Source organism: Haemaphysalis longicornis, unplaced genomic scaffold (genome assembly GCF_048455015.1).
Source record: "Haemaphysalis longicornis isolate Haplotype H1 unplaced genomic scaffold, Haemaphysalis longicornis Haplotype H1 scaffold_3, whole genome shotgun sequence".
NCBI classification, from domain to species: Eukaryota; Metazoa; Arthropoda; class Arachnida; order Ixodida; family Ixodidae; genus Haemaphysalis; species Haemaphysalis longicornis.
In genome coordinates this window covers 230,497,929-230,517,769 of record NW_027526335.1, presented here as the reverse complement: position 1 = coordinate 230,517,769, position 19,841 = coordinate 230,497,929, and the positions used below count along the sequence as shown (strand labels likewise).

The 19,841-nt window shown below is 48.9% G+C and overlaps 1 protein-coding gene across 5 annotated transcripts in view; it reads left to right on the top strand.

The window, feature by feature from the left end:
- LOC144176037 (transmembrane protein 117-like) overlaps positions 1–19,501 on the top strand; it is a 52,792-nt gene extending 33,291 nt beyond the window's left edge. For 4 of the 5 annotated variants that reach the window (XM_077705144.1, XM_077705145.1, XM_077705146.1 and 1 more), the window contains 3 exons: positions 15,824–15,979; positions 17,329–17,498; positions 18,763–19,501. In XM_077705144.1, the coding sequence (XP_077561270.1) occupies positions 15,824–15,979; positions 17,329–17,498; positions 18,763–18,987 (551 nt within the window). In that variant the 3' untranslated portion in view covers positions 18,988–19,501. The remainder of the gene's footprint in view (positions 1–15,823; positions 15,980–17,328; positions 17,499–18,762) is intronic. The other variant, XM_077705147.1, reaches the window with a different exon arrangement.
- Positions 19,502–19,841: the final 340 nt, after the last annotated feature.

Genomic DNA, 19,841 nt, shown 5'->3' with positions numbered 1-19,841 from the left:
GATGTGAAGTACTTGGGCACTGGATTATAATTACTACCGTACAGTTCCGGAAGAGCACCTACCCAAAGTACAGAGATATCGAGGGGAAAATATGGGATGGGTGATATTTCGGGTCAGCTGCGAAAAAATAGAAAAACAGTGGCCACACCACCAACCAAAACTGCGGATATACTATCAAGAAAAAATGCCAGATCAGCGAACTTTTGGCTCAAGTGCGAAGAGGACACCTAAGTGACCGCAACAACACATGAATAAATGATTCACGTTTATTTTGTTCTCTCATTGGCGCTACAGCCATCAATTTTAGGGGTGGGCGATCTTTGGGGTCTCTGAGTAAACTGAATATGTCACCACTAAAGGGAGGTGGGCGATGTTTCAAGAGTGGGGGTTCGCTCGGAATTTTTTGGCATTGAAGTACTTGCGCACTGGATTGAGCACTGGATTACAATGAATAAAACCTAAAGAAATAGTGTCAAAGATCGGAACCCAGGAAATACAACAACAAAAAAAAAAAGGAAAAGCAGTCATTCCCCACTAGGGGTGATTACATAGGGGGTGGGTAACAAAAGTAACAAATGTAGAAGCCAAGAGTTTAACAGAGAGAAAACTTGATGTTTTCTACGAAGGATGGTGGGCAGCTGATAGTTGCGATGTTGCTGGGAAGGCCGTTCCAATCTGGTGCTGTGCGAGGGAGAACGCAGCAGAAAATATGTAAATCTATGCATGTGGCTGAGCAACTGGAAGTGAATGACTGATGTAGTGAGAGAGATATGCATGTTGCAGGAATGACATCACGTGTGGCATGCTAGGGGCAGCGTAAGATTTTGTGCAACATAAAAAGGTTAGCGATGGAGGGCTAAATCCATTGAGCCAGATTCTGTTTTCAAACCGTATAAGCCGACAGTGGAAGAGCTTGAACAGTACCGTAAAAACCCGCGTATAATACGGACCCGCGTATAATACGAGGTGTAATTCGGGGACAGCAAAATCAGAAAAAAAGTTTTCACCCGCATATAATGCGAGGTTAAGAGCACAGAAAACATTTATTTGCACTGCAGTTACCGTTCAGTCATTGTCAGTTTTCGCTGGCACTGTCTCCCGACATCCATTCTGTCATTGTGACGTTTGCTGCCGCTGTCTCCTGAAGTCGCCTTGTCGGAAATGCCTTCCCACAGAAAGTGGTCCTCAGTGCCATCAAGGGCGTTCGAGATGCCGCATTTTTTAAAAGAGCGACTGACGAGCTCCTCTGGGATGCTGGCCCACGCATCCGCGATCCAGCCACAAAGCACCACTGGAGAAAACCGCGTCAGCCATCCGGTAGCTGTCACTTATGGGTCTCCTGACCCCATCCACTCTTGGTAGCAGGACTTGTTGATTGATGCAAACGTCTAGCGGTTGCAGCTGGGATGTCATTCCTCCTGGCATGACAACGAGTTCGGTGCGAGGTTCGCGCAACAACTTCTTCACGGAGTCGACCAGGTGGCAGCGAAAGGCGTCCAACACGAGCACTGACGGGAATCCCCAACAGTGCTCCAGGCCACTGACACCACACAGACTTTATCCAGTCAAGCACCAGTTGCTTTCTCCACCCACGAATGCTGCCTTCGGTGGCGCCAAACTGCCGTCCTGCGGCGCAATTCCTGATGGTCTCGGGACATAAAATAACGTTTCTTTTAATTGCAGCCGAATACTGTTTTCATCACCCGACATCGTGATAGACTTGCGGTGAACGTGCAGAGATCCTTCGCGTTGTCAAAACAATCAAAATGGCGCCGGCTGAGAGCAGCAGCAGCCAGCTAACGCCACCGCAAGATGGCGCACCCTCCGCTGAAACCGAAAGTGCAAATTTTCGGCTGAAAACTTTGGGATCCACATATAATACGAGGCACAAATTTTACATAGTAAAATTTGGAAAAAAAACCTCGTATTATACGCGGGTTTTTACGGTAAATAAATGTAGTGGCTTGGTTTTGAAGTGATTCGATGGCATGTGTAAGCTAAGATTGTTGAGGGTCCCAAATGGGCAATGCATATTTTAGTTTCGGAGGAACAAGGGATTTGTATGTTTATAATTTTATGGGTTGTGGAGCGAGGCGTAAAGGGCATTTCAGGAAACCGACTGTTTTACTTGCAGATGAAATTAGTAACGTGTACGTTCCATGAAAGATCGCTACACACAGTGATGCCCAAAGGCTTGCACAACTGAACATTTTATAAAGGGATGGCATTAACTGTGTACGGATAGACAAGTGCCATATAGCGGCAGTGCAATGGTATGACTTTTCATTTATTGGGGTCAAGTTCTACAAGTCATCCCTCACGGCATTTCTGTAGGCAGTTAAGATTTTTTTGAAGGGATGACTGTTTTGAAATGTCAGTAAAAGTGTCATTCATAACGCAGTAATCAGTGAACAGGCTGATTTTACAGGTTACGTTTGAAGATAAGCCATTAATGTACAAGAAATAAAAGGGGACCAAGAACTGAACCTTGAGGGACGCCTGGCGTTACTGGAAGTAGATTAGTGGTAAGCTTGTTAACATTAACAGACTGAAAGCGGTTTTTAAGGTATTCTTTTACCCAATTTAAAGGAGCCATGAAGACAAAATACAAGTGTGTGTTATTCGAAAGATTTCGTGCTTTATTGTGTGCCCAGCACTTGTCCGAATGCAAACGGTGCTTTATTCACTGAGAAATTAATTATTTAAGTTAAAAATTTAATTTTTCTGCTGAATCGTGCGTTCTCATTGTCTGCAATGACATCACAGTGCCTTGTTTACCGTTAGTGAACATAGATGGTGTCACCATACCGTGGCAAGCCGTTTTCTGCCTTTGGTTTGTTTTTGACCGTATTTAAACCTGACTTGTTTTTATTCAGGGAGAACATAATCATTTCGTGAAACATAGTGCTCGCTCGGCAAATATGGTCACGTAAGACACCGTTGCTTGCGTCAATCGGCAAGTGTTGTCTGAGACAACCCCAAAGCCCCGCAGTGCTGTGCAGCTAAACCAAGCATAGTGTGTGCAGTACCAACAGCAGTACCCATCAGTACTTCTATGTTTACGTGTGTTTTCGTAACTTCCACTGTTTACTCCACTATTCTTAGTGCTATAAAAAGAATGTGCCCTAAATTTAATTAAGCGGAAATAGCTCGTTCGGCAAGCTTATAAGTTCTGTCTAATTTTCGTTTACTTTTGCCGGCATCAGCCAAGCGCAGACCTGGCGCGTATGACATCATAGGTTCTGTTGCGGGAAATTAGCTAGTAGGTCGCATGGCCATCGCCTTTTTTTCTAATTATATACCGTATTTGAGTGAAGTATATGTTAAAAGTGGTGTCAGTATAATTCTAACGAGGCAATCTTTTGAATGAACCAAACTTGTGTGTTCTCTTCATGGCTCCTTTAAGATGTTAGGGTGAAGATTTAACTGGGAAAGTTTTAATAACAGGTACTTTATCAAAAGCTTTAGCAGGGTGTATCAGTTTGTAAGTTACCGTCTAGGTTAGCGTGCAAGTCATGGAAGAATATGGCCAGTTGCATATCATGAGAGAAACCTCTGCTAAACCTGTGTTGCGCGAAATGAAAAAAAAAAAAAATCCCCAACGTGAAACCTGGGGAGGGGCGAAGCATGCAGTGTATAAGTGTATTCCTTGTGCCTTGACGTTTTTGCCAACGGAGATGAAAGTGTTGGGGTGTAGAGGTAAACAGCTTTGCTGTAAAAGTTTCGTGTTTTTCAAGCACGAAGCGTCCTAGCGCAAGGCGTAAACGAGTGTCCCGGTGTTTTAGTACTGCGACTACATGAGACGACGGTTACGACGGCGACATGAGACGCCAGTAGCCCCAGCCCCTAAGGGACTTCGCCACTAAAAGCTGACACTAATTTGTTTGAGAGCAAAGAACATATGTGACCAAGTAAAGTATTCCAATGTTCAGCCGTGCCTGGGAAAAAGCTGAATTTGAATGTGTTAATACAAGGTTCGCACAGGTCCTTGAAAACTTTGAAAACCCTTGAATTTAGAAGTGCAAATTTCAAGGCCTGAAAAGTCCTGGAATTTTTTAATGGTCCTTGATTTTTTTGGAGAGAACCAATGGCCCTACCTTTTCACAAGAATTTAAAGTGTTTGTCGTGAATTTTAGGTGTTAAAAATGTTAAGAAACATTGCAACAATCAAGTTTCGATGTATTGCGTGAAATTACGAGTTGTGGGTTCTCATTGTTACGAGCAACATTGGGAGCAGCAGCACTCAATAGAATTCATGTGACGATGCAATCCCGTGAAAGCCGGCTTCTGTTCTCTCTCTTGCATGTTCCATCTAGTCTGTGGACGGCCTTTCATTGCATGTTTGCTGTGCCTCATACGCTCCATCTGCATTGGCTTTTACGTGCAAACGGTGGACGTGTACATAGTTCATACCGCCTTGCAGCAACGCTTGCCGAGTTAATTTCAGCTGGTACTCTTGCCGACAAAGCAGGAGATGCAGGCAACATTAACTAAGTTTTGAAATAAAACAGCCTCAGCAAAACACCAAGAAAAAAGAAAAACCTCTAAATACAAACTATGAAAAATAAAGCCGGGGGAGCATTCATGAACCCATAACGCCTATCTAAATGTGCAATAATGTTCTTAGGTACGACGCAATATCAAAATTTTTCATTGTGTTGAAAAAGAGTTCAATAATCCCAGATAAAACATAAGATGGGGACCTTGAAAATGTGTTTTCTGGTCCTTGAAAGTACTTGAAAACCCTTGAATTTTTGCTTTTGAAGCCCATACGAACCCTGTAATACTACTGGCATAGAATGGTGTCATATGAAGAGCATGATAGTGGCAAGTTGAAGAAGGCCTGTAACACATTAAGTACGTAACTTTTGACAGATTGCAAGGTGAGTTGATGATAGAGTGAAAGCGTCATCGATTCAATGCTCCTTTGCATGAAAGTGTTAATGGGTTCGAAGATGGTAAGGCTGACGTAGGTGATAAAGCAGAGTAGTATTGCCAGAAGTTGAATGTAATGGCCCTTTTCTGTGCCGAATCAAGTTGGTCGATTCTGCACTGCTTGTAGAGGTTTCATACTGGTGACACGGGCTCCAGCACAAGGTAAAAAGCGTCTTGTGTGCAGCACGTTTGGTGTCGCCTGGGGGCCCAGATAATGTATGCCAGAGGTAGCAAAAATTGTTGGGAGCCTTTGCAGTAATGTAATCAGTGATTGGACCAGGATGAGTTATAAGTGAAAGGCACGCTAAGGTATTTACATGGGTGAACTCTCTGCAGGTACAATTCTTTAAAGGAGTAGTTGATGCCTGAAGAAACTAACTTATTAATGAATGACAGAAACACAGTCTCGTTGTAATTAATGTTCATTTGCCAGGAAAGGCAAATTAACATTAAAAGGCTGTAGAACGATGTAAAGGAATCATTAAGAAGAACGGGGTCATTGGGTGATTTAACTGCTTGTTATAAAACACAGTCATCGGCATACAAGTGAGTGGTTAATATTATATCTGGCAAATCGTTAATATAAAGCAAAAATAACAAACACCCAAGGACTGAGCCTTGCAGAACACCAGAATATATTTTGGCAATGAAAGAAGCAACAGCATGAAAGTACACAAACTGAGAGCTATTTGAAAGAAAGCAAGAAATCCAGTCAACTAATTGTGGGTGATTGAGGATCTTATTTCATTTGCAAAAGAGTTTACAGTGAATAGCAGTGTTGAAAAAATCGATAAAGATGGCATCAATTGGATCTTCTGCAGCAGCCTTTTTCGGAAGTTTTTCCAGAGGGAGGTGGGCAACGTGTTGAGGGGCACATGGCAGTGTATTTGGACATCATCTTCGTTACCGGCACCAATGACGAGGATCACCTGGAGAACCTGCGCAACGTCCTGGCACGGTTTCAGGATGCCGGGCTGAAGCTCAAAGTGGGAAAGTGCAGGCCTAGCCCCGGCATCCTGCAAAGTTGATGCTGTGTTCGAGGCGCCCAAGCCCCAAAACAAGGAGCTGCAGAGCTACCTCGGCCTCTACAGGAGCTTCCTGCCGGAGCATCTGCAGCCGCTCCGTCTTCTGATTCGAGATAGTCAGCAGTGGGCCTGGAAGGAGGAACAGGACCTGGTCCTCCAGTGCTGGTACATTTTGAACGGACCAAACCTGTCGCCTTTACCCTAGATGCGTTGCCACGCAGCATGCTAGCCATCCTGGCACACCGGGGCAAGAACGGCTGGGAACGCCCTCTGTCATTTGCTTCCCGCCGGCGTCACGCTGCAGAACAGCATTGCAGCCAGCTGGACAAGGAAGGCCTGGTGCTCATGTTCAGGGCCGAGTGTTTTCACCAGTACCTGCAGGGCCGAAAAATGGAGGCGGCCATTGACCACAAGCCACTGCTCGGGCGTGACAAGGCTGTTTCTGTGCAGGCATCACCTCAAGGGGTGCTCTGGGCTTTGAGGCTGGCAGCGTACAGCTGCAAACTAGTCTACCGTCCGGGAAAGGACCTGCCACCTGGTGATGAGGTGCCTGCTGCTGTACCGGAGCTTGCTGAAGGGTTCATGGTGGAGCACACGTACTCGGAGACGCTCTCTAGATCTGCAGCGGCGCAGGTGACCAGCTGGGACCCAGTCCTGCCACAGGTGGTCAAGGCAGTAGCAGAGTTACAGCTACAAGGCCACCAAGCTAAGCCTGCTGTGGGGTGGTGGTTCCCCAAAGTCTACGGTTTTGTAGCAAAGACAAACGTGGTCGGACATTTGTTCACCTGGCCTGGGTGGGGACATCACTCACATGATGGTGCAGAGCTGCCAAGTCTGCCAGGAGAATCAGCGGGCCTCTTGTCATGTGGAGACCACACCCTGGCTGTTCCCAGAGAGACCCTAGTCCCGCCTGCATGTGGATTTTGGTTGGCCCTTCAGTACTTCCTGGTGGTGGTGGACGCCTTTTCGAAGTGGGTGGAGGACTTGCCAGTCACCACACCACCAGCAGGTGTGACCATTGCGGCACAGTGGCAGGTTTTCCCCGCCTGGCTGTCATTGTGTCCAACAATGGTCCCTCTTTTGCCAGCACAGAGTTCTTAGCCTGGCTGACGAAGAACGGTATCCGCCGGATTATAGTTCTGCCGTACCACCCTGCATCAAATGGTGCTGCCGAGCGGGTGGTGCTGACTGTAAAGGACAAGCTCTAGAAGAATAAGGCTGGGGATTTCGGGATGCAAGTTGCTCGGGTCCTGTTTCAGTACCGGGCCATGCCCCAAATTGTCACTGGCTGTGGCCCCTGTGAGCTCCTGCTAGCCGGACGGTCGAGACACCTTGCATCCAGACCTCCAGTCCACAGCACTCCTGAAGCAGCTGAAGTAGAAGCTGGCTGCTGACTGAGGGTGCCGCGTCGGGCCTTAGCGGTAGTCTGGAGCTGCAATCTTTGCCAGGAAATTCCGTCCTGGTTATCCCTGGTTCACTGGGCATGTGGTCTGCCCTGCCAGTTCCTCATCGCTGCTTGTCCGCATGTTAGATGAGAGCATGTGCTTCCGGCACACCGACCATATTAGGCCTTGCCTCGGAACCCAGCTTGCAACCTCAGCCTCCACTCCAGAAGTCCAATTCGCAGGGGAACCAGCAGCAACACCGGTCTCAGCTGGCAAAGCACCAGATCTAGGATGCAAGCGTGACCAGTTGTGCGGCACCCTGTGGGCCAATTTCAAGTTCCGCACCACTCTCAAGGCCACCCAGTGCGAACTCTCCGGACAAAGCAAGAATTGCTCAGGCAGGACCCAATCTTGCCGCACACGGATAGTTGCCACCTCTGCCCAGACGGAGTACTTGATTGCGAAGGCCATCGGACCGTTACTCGCCTGGTTAACAGGCACAGTTTTGTTTGTGTTAGTAGTGTTAAAAGCAAACTGAGACAAGCGTGTGACGTTTCCCCCGGCTATAATATGATGTGTGCCGCTAGGCTTGGTGGCTCTGCAGGTTCGGTTGGCAACATTGGTCACCGCAGAAAATAAACACCAACGAGCTAGCCTAGCTGCTCTGGGTCAGTCATCGTCACCACTAGCAGGCTTCGGGTTGTCCCTCTGGCAGCCTGCATTCACGAACCAGATGGTGACAGGCGTGCTCGACCTTGTGTTACCAGTAACAATCTGGGCAAGCCCAGCAGAGAGTGAAAAGTTTAGGAGTGCTTTGTGAATGATGGTATCACGACCAGTGCAGGTCATTGAAGACCAGTTAACGCCAGCTGCATTGAGATCACCCATGCAAACGAAATGGGCAGCAGAAAAGTTACCCTCATGTATGAGCTGGCTGGGCGAGTGAATGATGTCAACTGAAGATTGAGGTGAGCGATAAAGTATGCAGATGACAACAGGCTGCTTAGAAAGGTGCAGCTTGCAGCAGACTGATTCAGTCCCGACTGGAGGAGGCAACACTGGAAACTTAAGGTCAAAGCGCAGTAGTTTGTAACAGCGGCGCCGCCCATTAGAGCGATCAGATGTAACTGGAAGGAATTCGGAATCGGAAATGCCGCCATGTAGACATGTTTCGGTAATTCCAATTCCACGGGGAGAATACAAAGAAAAGATGGTGTGGAAATTTTGTACTGATATTTCTAGCATTGAGATTAACGACCGAGTAATAGTCCGGTTCTCTTCTGTCTGCGTTCAAGGTGGATGGTGGTGATGCTTGGAGTTGGTCCTGCTTGCCCCGCACTGCGTTCTGATGCAGCACTGTGGCAATGATGATGACAGTGACTGGTTGAGAGGGAAACGGAAACTTTTGTATTTACAATTTTTACATACCGTAAAATTCCGAGCAAGCGCCCCCCCTCAGCAAGGCGGAATTACCGGCGAAGTGAAGGGGGGGCGCTATCCCGGAACGGCACCAAAATTCAAGATGGCGGCGACAATTGTTTTTACGGAAAAAAAAAACGCAGTGCGCGTGGTTTTAAACTTTCATTAGGAAGATGAACTTTATTACGCAAAAGATGTTACTGTTAGTTACTTTGGAAACCATTGGAAAATGTAGCAGCAAAAAAAAAAAGTTCGCAGCACTCTGCTGCCTCAGTCTTCGGGTGCCACGGCTTGATCTTACTGCTGTTCGTCACTTTCGAAACCATCGAAAGGCTCCTCAGAGTCTGTAGCCAAAAACAGTTCAGCGCACTCGTCTTCCAGTATGCCCCGGTCTTCTGGCACCACAGCTCCGACATCTGCCAGCCCGCCGTGCAGGTCGCCGTCCTCGGAGCCATCGATTCCGTTTCCAATGCAGCACCCCTTGAAGCAGCGCGCCACAAGGACCTGCTGCCGCGACGGCTTCTTAAAGTTGTCTTTTGAGATCATTTCGCCATCGCAGGAAGTTCGCGGAAGTCCGGAAGGCGTTTAATGCCTCCGCAGATTCCTCGGGCGTCCTCTGGCTCTCGTTCATGGCGTGGTACATTGCAACGCCGAACCGCTGCTTCCAAACCTGCTTATGTAGTGGCTGGAAGCTACAAAGTTACCTAACTGCATGCTGTTTGCTATTTTCACAGCCTCTTCAGACAGCAGCCGGTTGCTAACGGCGCGTCCTGCGCTTCTTTCGCGCTCTAAGAACTCGAACAGCGTATCGTCCACGTACTCGCTGAACACGGGCGCCGTTGCTTAGCTTCCGTCGAAGTTTTGCTTTTCCGAAGTTTTGCTGCAGGAGATTGTCGAAATTCTTCACCTATTCACGTATACGCTTTCGGTCGAGCTTGAACTCTCGAGAGGTCTGGTGCATGTTGTTCCTGTGCTCTCGGTGCCATCGGATCACCTCGATTTTCTTAGCAACTGTGTAGGAATGCATGACCTACCACCGCCAAAACAAAGAAACAAATGGCGTGTAGCGTTGGTTGAAGCAGATTGGATGGGATTCTTAGACTGGCTCCAGCAAGCCAGTGTTGCCTGCACGTGGTGCGTGATAACTGTGTGGAGGGAGGGGGGGCGCTTTCCCGGAATGGCGCGGAAATTTGAAATTAGCACTGAAGTGGTGGGGGGGCGCTTGCACGGGTGGGGGCGCTTGCTCGGAATCTTACGGTAGTAAGCATGTACTGAGCCCGTTGGTTGCACAGTGCAGCGATGGTACCCCATAAGAGATGAGCTGCCAGACCTCCCACACTTTCAACTGAAGAAAACTTGCTTGCTATTCAATGTCTCCCCCACCCGCACCTACTCCTGTTCCTGGAGGGAAACTTCCCGTGTCCCATCCGTGCCACCCACGACACCTGCTTTACCCGAAAAATCGTCCGTTGGAGCCACTGCGTGCTACCCACCACGTTCTCACAGCCTGACAGGCTGCTATGCTTAATAAGGGCAGCATCCTGGCCACGTTGCTACTCCATAGCAAAAGTAATCTCTGTTTAATCTCTGTTTCTGCTTACGCATGCGTGTTCGTACCTGGTGAAGTTTATGAAGCTCGCACAGTGGCACAATAAATGTAGCTGGAAGCTTGCGCCGTTCTTTGCTTCGTCCGTGTCTCCCCTTTTTTGCGCAATCATATTTTTGTCTGGTACGCTCTTCACAGCACTGGACGCACCCTTCCTGCAGTCGCCCTCAACTTGCACTAAGGGGCAGAGAACAGGGAACATACTATGCGGGGGGGGAGGCCCTCTGCAAACATGAGGCCGTTGCCCCATCTCCTGCGCAGGCGATGTAGCCAACTTAGTCGGGCTGGCCTGGCCTTTTCAGAGGGTAAGGTTGTCTGGTAGTTTACATCCAAGTCAAGGCGACAACAAATGATTGGGCTGAGCAGTCGCAGGCACGAATGGGGGGCAGTTTACTTAATCACAACTCCTAACAAGTTTCCTTATGTTAGTGTCCCAGTCATAACGAGTGCTGTCAATGTAAACATTATTAAACCGTATTTTAACTTTGGAACCATTGCTACGATCAGAGGAGGTTGCTTCCCAAAATTTGTTTCGTAACAAACATTCTCAGACAGGGTAATCTTCAACAATGCGGAAATCAGAACCTTTTAGCTTTGGAGCACTGCTCAAGCTATCCATTTTGTCTCTGAATTTCAGTAGTTTAAGTATGGCTGGACGATGCGGGTGTGGATGGCTGTTGTTTGCCATACAGATTCGGTGACAGCACTCAAAGGTTCCGAGATCATCTTTGCAACGTTGGGGAGTGAAAAAACATTAGTCTCTTCTGGCAAGCCGTGGAAGGTGGTGTTCTTCTTTCGAGAGCAATTATTTAATTCGTTGCTTGTAGAAAGCAGTTTAGACACAGTTTGTGATACGTACAAAATCTCAACACTCTGACTTGGACAAAATGTTCACACGAGAAGATGCCGGCCTTGATTCGAGTGCAGGCACGTGTGCCTCAAGTGTCTTGGAGCATGCGCCAAACATCTGCCTCATATCAGCGATATTGCATGTTATTTGCTTCTGACCAGCCAGTATCTGTAAAAGCATGTCTGCGAGTGGACTAGAAATGTCTAGAAAAGGGGCATACCCTGACATGTCTGGAGCTGATTTGACACGAGTCGATGGCCTTATGGCAGGGTTGTTTGTGTTATTAGAAACCTTAGAGCAGTTTTTCTTAGGAAGGCCTAAGTTAAGCTCAACGTCACCGTTTTGAATAAGACGGTGAAGGCAAAATGCAATGTGTAAATAACAGGATACTGTTATGTACAGTTCAGCGCAAAAATAGACAGGGACTAGTTAGAAAAGACACAACACGAGAGCGCTCTTGTGTGTCTTCTTTATCTAGTACCTGTCTATTTTTGTGCTGAACTGCACATAATGGAATGCCAACTAGGCCAGTCAATTACATTAACAGGATGCAACACTTTGTTGGCAGGCACAGGGCAGCAGAAAACGATCATCACTTCTAAAGCACGCGACATTTGTGAGGTAACGTTCCTGTAAGAGCAAGCAGCGGATTAGGCATCGTGTTCATGCTTCTCCAGCCTAGCCTACTGTAGAGGGTGCTGTGTTGAAGTCCTTTTAAATGTGTGAAGGGTGTGACGTGACTGGCCAGAGATCGCCCTTCTTCCAGGGGTCGTTGCAGGCATCACGGCAAGGTGAGAGAGGCAGCCAGCCCAAAGTAGGCCTAACTAGCATCCCCGTTCCGCTGGGCTCTGGACTGCATGCACAAGCAACGGTAATGGGTCAAGCACAGTCCTTGGCTCACTCAACGCCGCCTGTATAAACATTGCCTAACGCGTGAGCGAAAAATGGCCAAACAGCCACTCTCCTGTTGCTCTCTCCTACCCTTCCCCGCTCCGTAGCCTTCCAGCGTGCTTTCGTGTCCGCCAGCCTGCGCCGCTTCTCGGAAACTATGCAAAATAGTGGAAAGTTTGTTTAGCGTTCCCGAGGCGGCGCTCCTACGCCTTCTTGTTTTTCACCATGCCTGTCTGTCTTGGTCTGTCACTGATAAAACTTCCTTTGTCACGAAGCAAAATCCCTTGCGCTGCCGCAGGCTGATGCCGGCTTTGCGCGCTTATCTACTCGGATCACAGGCCCTGAAATTTTCTGAGTGGGGCATCCCACCTCTATCCCCTCCGCATTTAGGTATTGTTTTTACCCTTCTGTTCGCACTCCGCATCGGTACGTGTTTCTAAAATTGAAGACTGTACTGTAGAAGCGCCCGGGCAGCGTGGCGCGATCCCAGCTGCTTATTCTTTTGTTTCCTATAATTTTCTGAAGTTTACAAGCACGTGATAATATTGGAAATAATCGTAGAAGTGAGCGCCTGAGCAAAAAACGTGCACGCAAGTTTTTCTTCTCTAAATACTTCAGAAAGAAAAATATCAGTAAAATAATGGCTGCCCCAGCCGAAAATACCGTTTTTCTATTAGGTATATGTCTACCCGACAATCAGTACCGTAAAATCCCGAGAGATAGCCCACCTAAGATCGAGAGCAAATTGAGTGAAAATGTGACGTGGGCTAACTTTCGGTGTGCCGTAAAAATGTTGAGAAATGTATCGCAGCCAAAGAACGAATACGCGTTTATTAGCTCTGTATTCATTCGTCCTCAAAACCGTCGAACGAACAGTCGCTCTCACTGTCAAACAAAAGGTCGACCACCTCTTCACGCGCGGAGTTCGACGCGGTTGGCAGGAAGCACAAGAAGGGATCGCCGAAAAGAGCCACTCATGAAGCTCTGGGTCTTCTTATCCATCGAGGGCTGTTGAAATACCGCGCCTTTTCAGGTTCTTGTGACCTGTGACCTGTTATCTCACCCTACCCACAGTAGCTGTCCTCGTTTACGCGGGCGTCATCCCCGGCTGGGATACCTTTCGGTGCTTTTGAAAAAAATAGAAAATTGTGCCAAAAACAGGGGTGGGTTATCTTTCGCGGTTGGGGCATCTCTCGGGATTTTACGGTATGTTCTTACACTATTTCAGTCCGCCTCCGTCTTTATCTTTGGCAAAATGCAGCAAGTATGAAGCGAGCAACATCTTCAACGAGATCCCCAGTGCGCCACAGAACTAGCGCCCCGTCGCGGCTAACATGTAAGCGAAACGGCCCTTGATGCACAACAGGCAAGCTGACAGACACACGTCGTAGAAGTGGGTGCAGCGTCCGCGACTTGCGAGCAGTGACGTAAGGCGAGATGTCCGCCGGCACGCGCCACATAGCGGATCAGTGCCTGAACTAAGCGTCCCTACCCTTTCCATTGAAAAGCGCGCGACGTGTCAGGCAGTGTTAATACAGGCGGCGTTGGCTCAGTGGAACACGGCAGCAGGACGGCAAACCAAAGGATGCACTATAAGAGCAAGCAGCAATGAGGCAATGTGTCCACGCTGCTCCTGCCTAGCCCACTTGATCAGATTCTGATCAGCGTCACCCTGTCATCTTCTTTTTCTCGTGTATTCATCTACATGGTTCAACATTGGTTTAACATTGGTATTGATTTGACACCTTCAAGATCTTAAATCAATACCAACTTGCCCACATGTCAATTCGTTTGTAGGCAAAGGCACCCAAAGCCGGTTGCCTCAAACTACTGAACAAACATTTAAAAGGCGCCTTTTACATGTGCAGTTTCTGGGTACGCGTTAAGCAGCCCGCCTGGCTAGCACAAACTGCCGGGGTGTGAAGGTAGTGACTAACCACACGGACGACGTAATTTTGGTTCATTTGAGAGATGGGGCCTTCCCATTACCTCGATATGTTCTTGTCTAACGTGATGCAGTTGCTGCCATTACTGAGTAATTTGTGATTAAAAACAGAATTGTGAATTCCTCGCTTTCTTGATTATTGCACTGCATCAAAAGTGTGACAACAGGCAAAACTGGGCAGCCGCCAGTGTGGCCAATGGCAGGGTGCAGTGGGAACCAGAATTTGGGCCACCATCAACAGAGCCCAGTAAGAGTTAGTCGGGCCCTTTGCCCGTGTGACACCATGGCTATCATGCATCCATGTGGGCAGTTCTTGGGAAATTATCGTTCCAATAAACAAACTAGACACAGCAGTTCTTTCACAGAAGTTACGTCAGGAGACCCTCAGGGTTCCATTCTCTGAACCTTGCTGTTTCCACTTTTTATCGACGACTTGCCTGAAAACATTGGTTCTGAATTTCGACTGTATGCTGATAGAATTGTTTTCATGCATGGAATGACCTGCCCTGAAGACCATCAAAAACTTCAGGCATCGTTTCATGTTTTGCTCATGGCATGTGGAAAACAAAATTAAGTTTGACAAAACAGCTGACATCATCTACAAAAGTCCCTAATGTGTCATTGTTCAACTATATACCATTAACACTAACTTAACCTTGGTCTTACAAAACAAATGTCTTGGCTTCCAACTTGAAACATAGCCTTTCCTGGTTCAAACGCATTGGCTGCATTTGTGGCAGTGTCTAAAAAAAATTAGGTCATTTGCTGCAAGTGCTAGCCAATGTTACCAGTGGTACCAAGATAAAACTTTGATTCAGCCATCGGTCTCCCGTGTGGCACTCCCGCAGCTCAGGGGTGGGAAAGATAATGGGAGAGGGGGAAGGTTGATGCTGTGTTATCTCGGTTATCTTGTGAGGGAGAGTGCCTGCTTTCTGCAAGCAAAGAAAAATCACTAGCCAGCTGGCTAAAACCTGAACCTTTTCTTGCCCAGTCCGCCTCAGTCGTGTTCCCCCGTCAATCCCAAGGTGGAGGCTAGTTCTGTTCTCAACCTGGCGTAACCCGCAAATGAATTGTTTGGTAGTAGATATTGTGACACAATGTCCCTGTATGTTCTTGTGCTCGTTATTTTTTGCTTTAAAACACAAGCCAGCTTGCCAAGGTTTTGTAAGCTTCGCATGCAAGTGGGCTGTGATGAGTGTGTTCCTGAATCAAGAATGTAGCGGGCTAGTTGGTACTGAAGATCCATAACTTCATGTAGCGTGAAAAAACAGACAAGCGCAGAAAGACATGGCGGGCACAACCGATAACTTCGAACCAAGCTTTGTTGACAAAGGCATGAATTTAAACGCACAGGTGGGACTTCATCGTATGCAGCAAAGAAAAGAAGCTGGAAATTTTGCTTCCAAGGTTTCTTCACTTTTAATGTGGACAGCAGCGGTGGTCCACAGCCCATCGCAGTGGCTATGACCTTGTGCTGCTGCTCAGTCTTGGCCGTGGAAGCCATTTTTCTGATGGAACTGAAAACAAAAATGCCTGTGTGGCGGGTTCAGCACATGTAAAAGATTCCATCGGGGTCTAAATCGACTACACTTGCACTGCAATGCAGGTGTGTAAGGCCCCCGAGCACAAAGCTTTTTAGCAGTGATGGTTGTAGCAGTTGTGCTGCTTGCTTTGATCAACCGGTCTGAGCCAGAGTTCTTGAGAACACGAATAGCTGAAGTTGCCGCTAGCGATTTGTGGTGGTAACAGTTCAGTGCGCTCCTGCAGGGAAGTGGTTCAACTACGGCATCATTGTGGTGGTGATGCTGCTGGACCTGAACATGTGGAAGAACCAGATCTTCTACCAGCCGGCCGACTACGGCCAGTACACGACTGCAGACCACAAAGTGCGCACCGTGCTCAGCCCAGCCACCCTGGCCACCGGTGAGCAGTGCCCCGTTGAGGGGTGCACGCACTGCAGCCCCTTGGGCAGCACAGAGGGTCGTTGCGTCACTCTTCGGGGCCAGCAAAGGCCATGCAGCACCACTTGCTGCATTAGAGGGGCACCAGACGCTGAACAAATGGGGGTTTCCAGTGCCCGGCACAAAAAAATAAGGCGTTCCTTTCTATGGCATAAAACATACCTAGGCAGGTGAACCCTGTATCTTTGCGCTTTGTTGGGCCATTCTGTAAGCAGCTTGTCACTTCCTCTTCATTTTTCCACTGAGCGAATTTATGCTGACTGCATTGATGGGGCACGTGACGTGGAGGCAACTTCCATCGCACTGGGTGACCTCTGCTATGAGTGCTTCACCATTACCGCTTGCGACTTGTGATCGTGGCATACTACCCATGGTGGTAAAAGTGGTGATCATAGGTAATCCCGTGCGCAAGAGCAGCAGCAGCAGCAGCAAAGATGAGCGCATGGCCTGGGTGTGTGCTGTTTCAGGTGGCCACCCGCCACAGTGGCTAAGGCGTGGTGCTGCTGGAGCCCAAGGACGCACGTTCAACCCTGGCCACAGCGCCCATTTTTCGAGTGGAGGTGAAATGACAAAACGCCCGTGGGTGGAGATTTCGGTGCATGTTGTACCCATGCTACACGAGCATATCCAAGGCCTTTGAGTCGAATGTCATTTGACTCAAATGACACCGTTGAGCTGCTGCACGACATTTTTCAAAGGCCTTTGGCTGAAATGCCATTTGACTCAAAGGAGCACCACCAACGACCTTTGAGGCCTGTGAAACGCAAACGGTCATACTTTCTGGCACAGTTTCTGCGTGCCGTAGTTACAAAACAATTATTTACGAGTAAAACTTGGTGGTTAAAGTGCACTATCTTCAAAATTTGCCACTTGTTCTTGCTTTTATCACTCGCTCTGTAATTACAAGCTAACTTGGTACCAGTGGTGCAAACACAGAAAAAGAAACTGGCTGCTAGTGCATGTTTTCTGTGCGTTTGTAGGTAGTTAATAATTTTAACTCCAAAATAAGTTTTTGTCAAGGGCAGCAGCGGCGACACCAAAACATGGCAGGCGAACGTGGAAACTTTCGACTGCCTTTGAGAATTGTCATCTAGATCGGTGCAACTCCTTCCAGTTGGAATGGCATTTGGAATTTTGAAGGCCACTTGACTCAAATGTCCTTTGAAGCGCTCGTGTAGCACGGGCATTAAAGATCCCCAGGTGGTCAAAGCTAATCTGGAGCCCTCCCCGACGTCGTGCCTCATAGGCCAGGTGTAGCTTCGATGCGTAGTGCACGGCCCCCAGATGTGAGCACTCTTGGCATTGGTGCAGGCAACCGGACCCTGTGGACGCTGCAGTACCGCCAGAGCGAGCTGAACCCAGCCACCAACCGCAGCCTGGCGGAGGACGACATCATGATGAACTCGCGCTACCTGGGCTACCCGCTGTCCGTCAAGGGGCTCGCCTTCCTGCCCTCCCTGCTGGGCTTCGCCATGTTCGGGGTGCGTCTCCTCGCCCCTTTCGCCAAGAGCAGAGTAAAACCAGTCGGGGTGCCTTTCTCGAGATGTTCTCTCCAAGCCAGTTCTTTCCTCATTACGGTTAGCAAATCTTGAACCAGCTGGCAAGAGTGAATTTGTATCCTGGCCTTGGCCCCTTTTGTTCGAGGCAAAAGGTTGAAGCTTACCAAGGATAGAGCTTGAAATGAGCTCAGCTTGCTTAAAGCTTGCCATGGTGACACTGCCCTGAAGGTCGCGTGGTGGAATCAAGAAACCAGGGCTTTTCCTGCAGTCGACTGAGCAAGGAAGCAGGTGCATCAATCATGTTAGTGACACCTGCTTGCATGCACCTCTTATTTTGTCAACACACTCCTGTGGCCACCGCGGCAATCAGCGGGCTAGACAAGTTGCGTGGGATGGTGGGTGGACAATGGTGTGAGCCCCGTACTAAAATGGTTGTGGTTCTCTTTTAAATTCCGTAAACGCCGTTAGGGGTGCAGGAAAGCCCATGTTACCCGGTGCCTCTGTAATCGAAGCTCTGGGATGGATAGGTGGATGTGATTGAATGTTGTGAGGATCAATTGGTCGCAGTTAGCACAGGACTGGGATAATTGGAGATCTATGGGAGAGACCTTTGCCCTGCAGTGTGCGTGGGCAGGTTGATGATGACTGAAGCTATAGACCAGCATGTGTGTGGGCTGCATGCTAGCAGACCACCCGTGCATCACCCGAGGACTACTTGAGGAACAGCAATGCTGGAAGCAGGGTGGGAAATTTTGTGCACACAACTGGGGACAGTACAAAGAGGAGACGCGAAGACCAAGGCAATCTTGGTGTTTCCTACACAGTACTCTAGAACAACCTCAGAGATGGGATTGCATGCATGCTGCCTGTTGAAGAACCGAGGCGAGGACCGCGGGACGTGGGTGAATCTTTAATTGCGAATGGAACTGTACAATGATGGTGGGAGTTGAGGCAGCTGCTAGTAGCCCCCTCTTCCTTTTCTAATATTTTTAACACCACCTGCCACAGTGGCTCCGTGGCTATGGCGTTGTGCTGCTGAGTTCAAGGACGGGGGCTCGATCCCAGCTGCAGTGCCTGCTTTTCAGAGAGAGGCGAAAAGCGAAAAAGCCCTTGTGTCGATATTCTGGTGTGCATGAAAGGCCCCTAGGTGGCCAAAATGAATGCGGAGCCCTCCACTACGGCGCGTAGGTGTTGCTTTGGGGCATTAAATGCCACAGTGAAGCAGAACTTGTGGGCCCCCACCCAGGCGCTGACGTACCTGTACGGCCGGTTCCCCCCCAAGACGGACGCCACTGCGGGTGGTCGGTTGCGGCCCTCGTTCCGCTCCAGCTGGCGGCAGGGCTCGCGGGCGCCCGCCCGGGCACCGGCCCCCGCCCGGCTGGTGGTCTGCTGGGACCCCCAGTGCGGGGCTGCCACCAGGGCCACCACCAGCGACCAGCTGGCTGCCGCCAAGGGGGCCCCTCCGCGATGAAGGTCTCTGCTGCGCTCGCCCCTCGGGGCTGGACCGTGTGCTGATGAAAACCGCTTAGGCCGCTGCTCCTTCCTGCCCCATCTGGTCAACCCTGCCACCACATGGTGAAGAGAGGAGGGACGCTGTTCCCAAGACGCCCAAGGCAGAGGTCCGGCACCTCTGTCTGGGTGGGGCTGGGTTTGCTAGCTACCAAATGGTGCCGCCCTTGCTTTGTGCGTGACTTGCCTGACGACAGCCGGGTTCCCAAGGTCGCTCACCCATCAGTGTTGGGAATGTTTGGTCACCAAAATGTGGCAGGAGTGTGGGACGTTAGCGTGCAACTGCAACAGCTTTTGTTTGAACTGTTAGGCCAACAGCTTCCCATTTCGCATGCTCGTCGTGTTATCCTCTGCACTGCCATTTATTTTTTGCAGCAATGACTGTCTTTACAACAGCTGGCGTTGTAGGGCATGGCCACAAAGGAATCGCACAACATGGAAATAAAACCGCCTCTGTGCTTCTGTCTCTGTGCAAAGTGTCCGAAATTGTTGCCTTTGTTTTGCTGTAATCTGCCAAGGGCATGGTGTGCATTTAGGACCAGTGGGTTCGTATGCCTGTTGAACACATGAAGTACAGTAGAACCCCGTTGATACGTTCCCGGTTCATACGATTTCCCGGTACTACACTCACCATTGTAAACACTAAGCATTACGGTGTTCTTTTGCTGCAGTTACTACGTTCCTGGATAAACGATTTCCTGGTAAGTACATTGAAAATTTTAAAAATTTTATCCAACTACGACCGGATGATGTGGTTTACAGTGAACCAAAATTCTCATGTGCATATGGACCACGCCTCGGCGCGCGCGGCGCCGA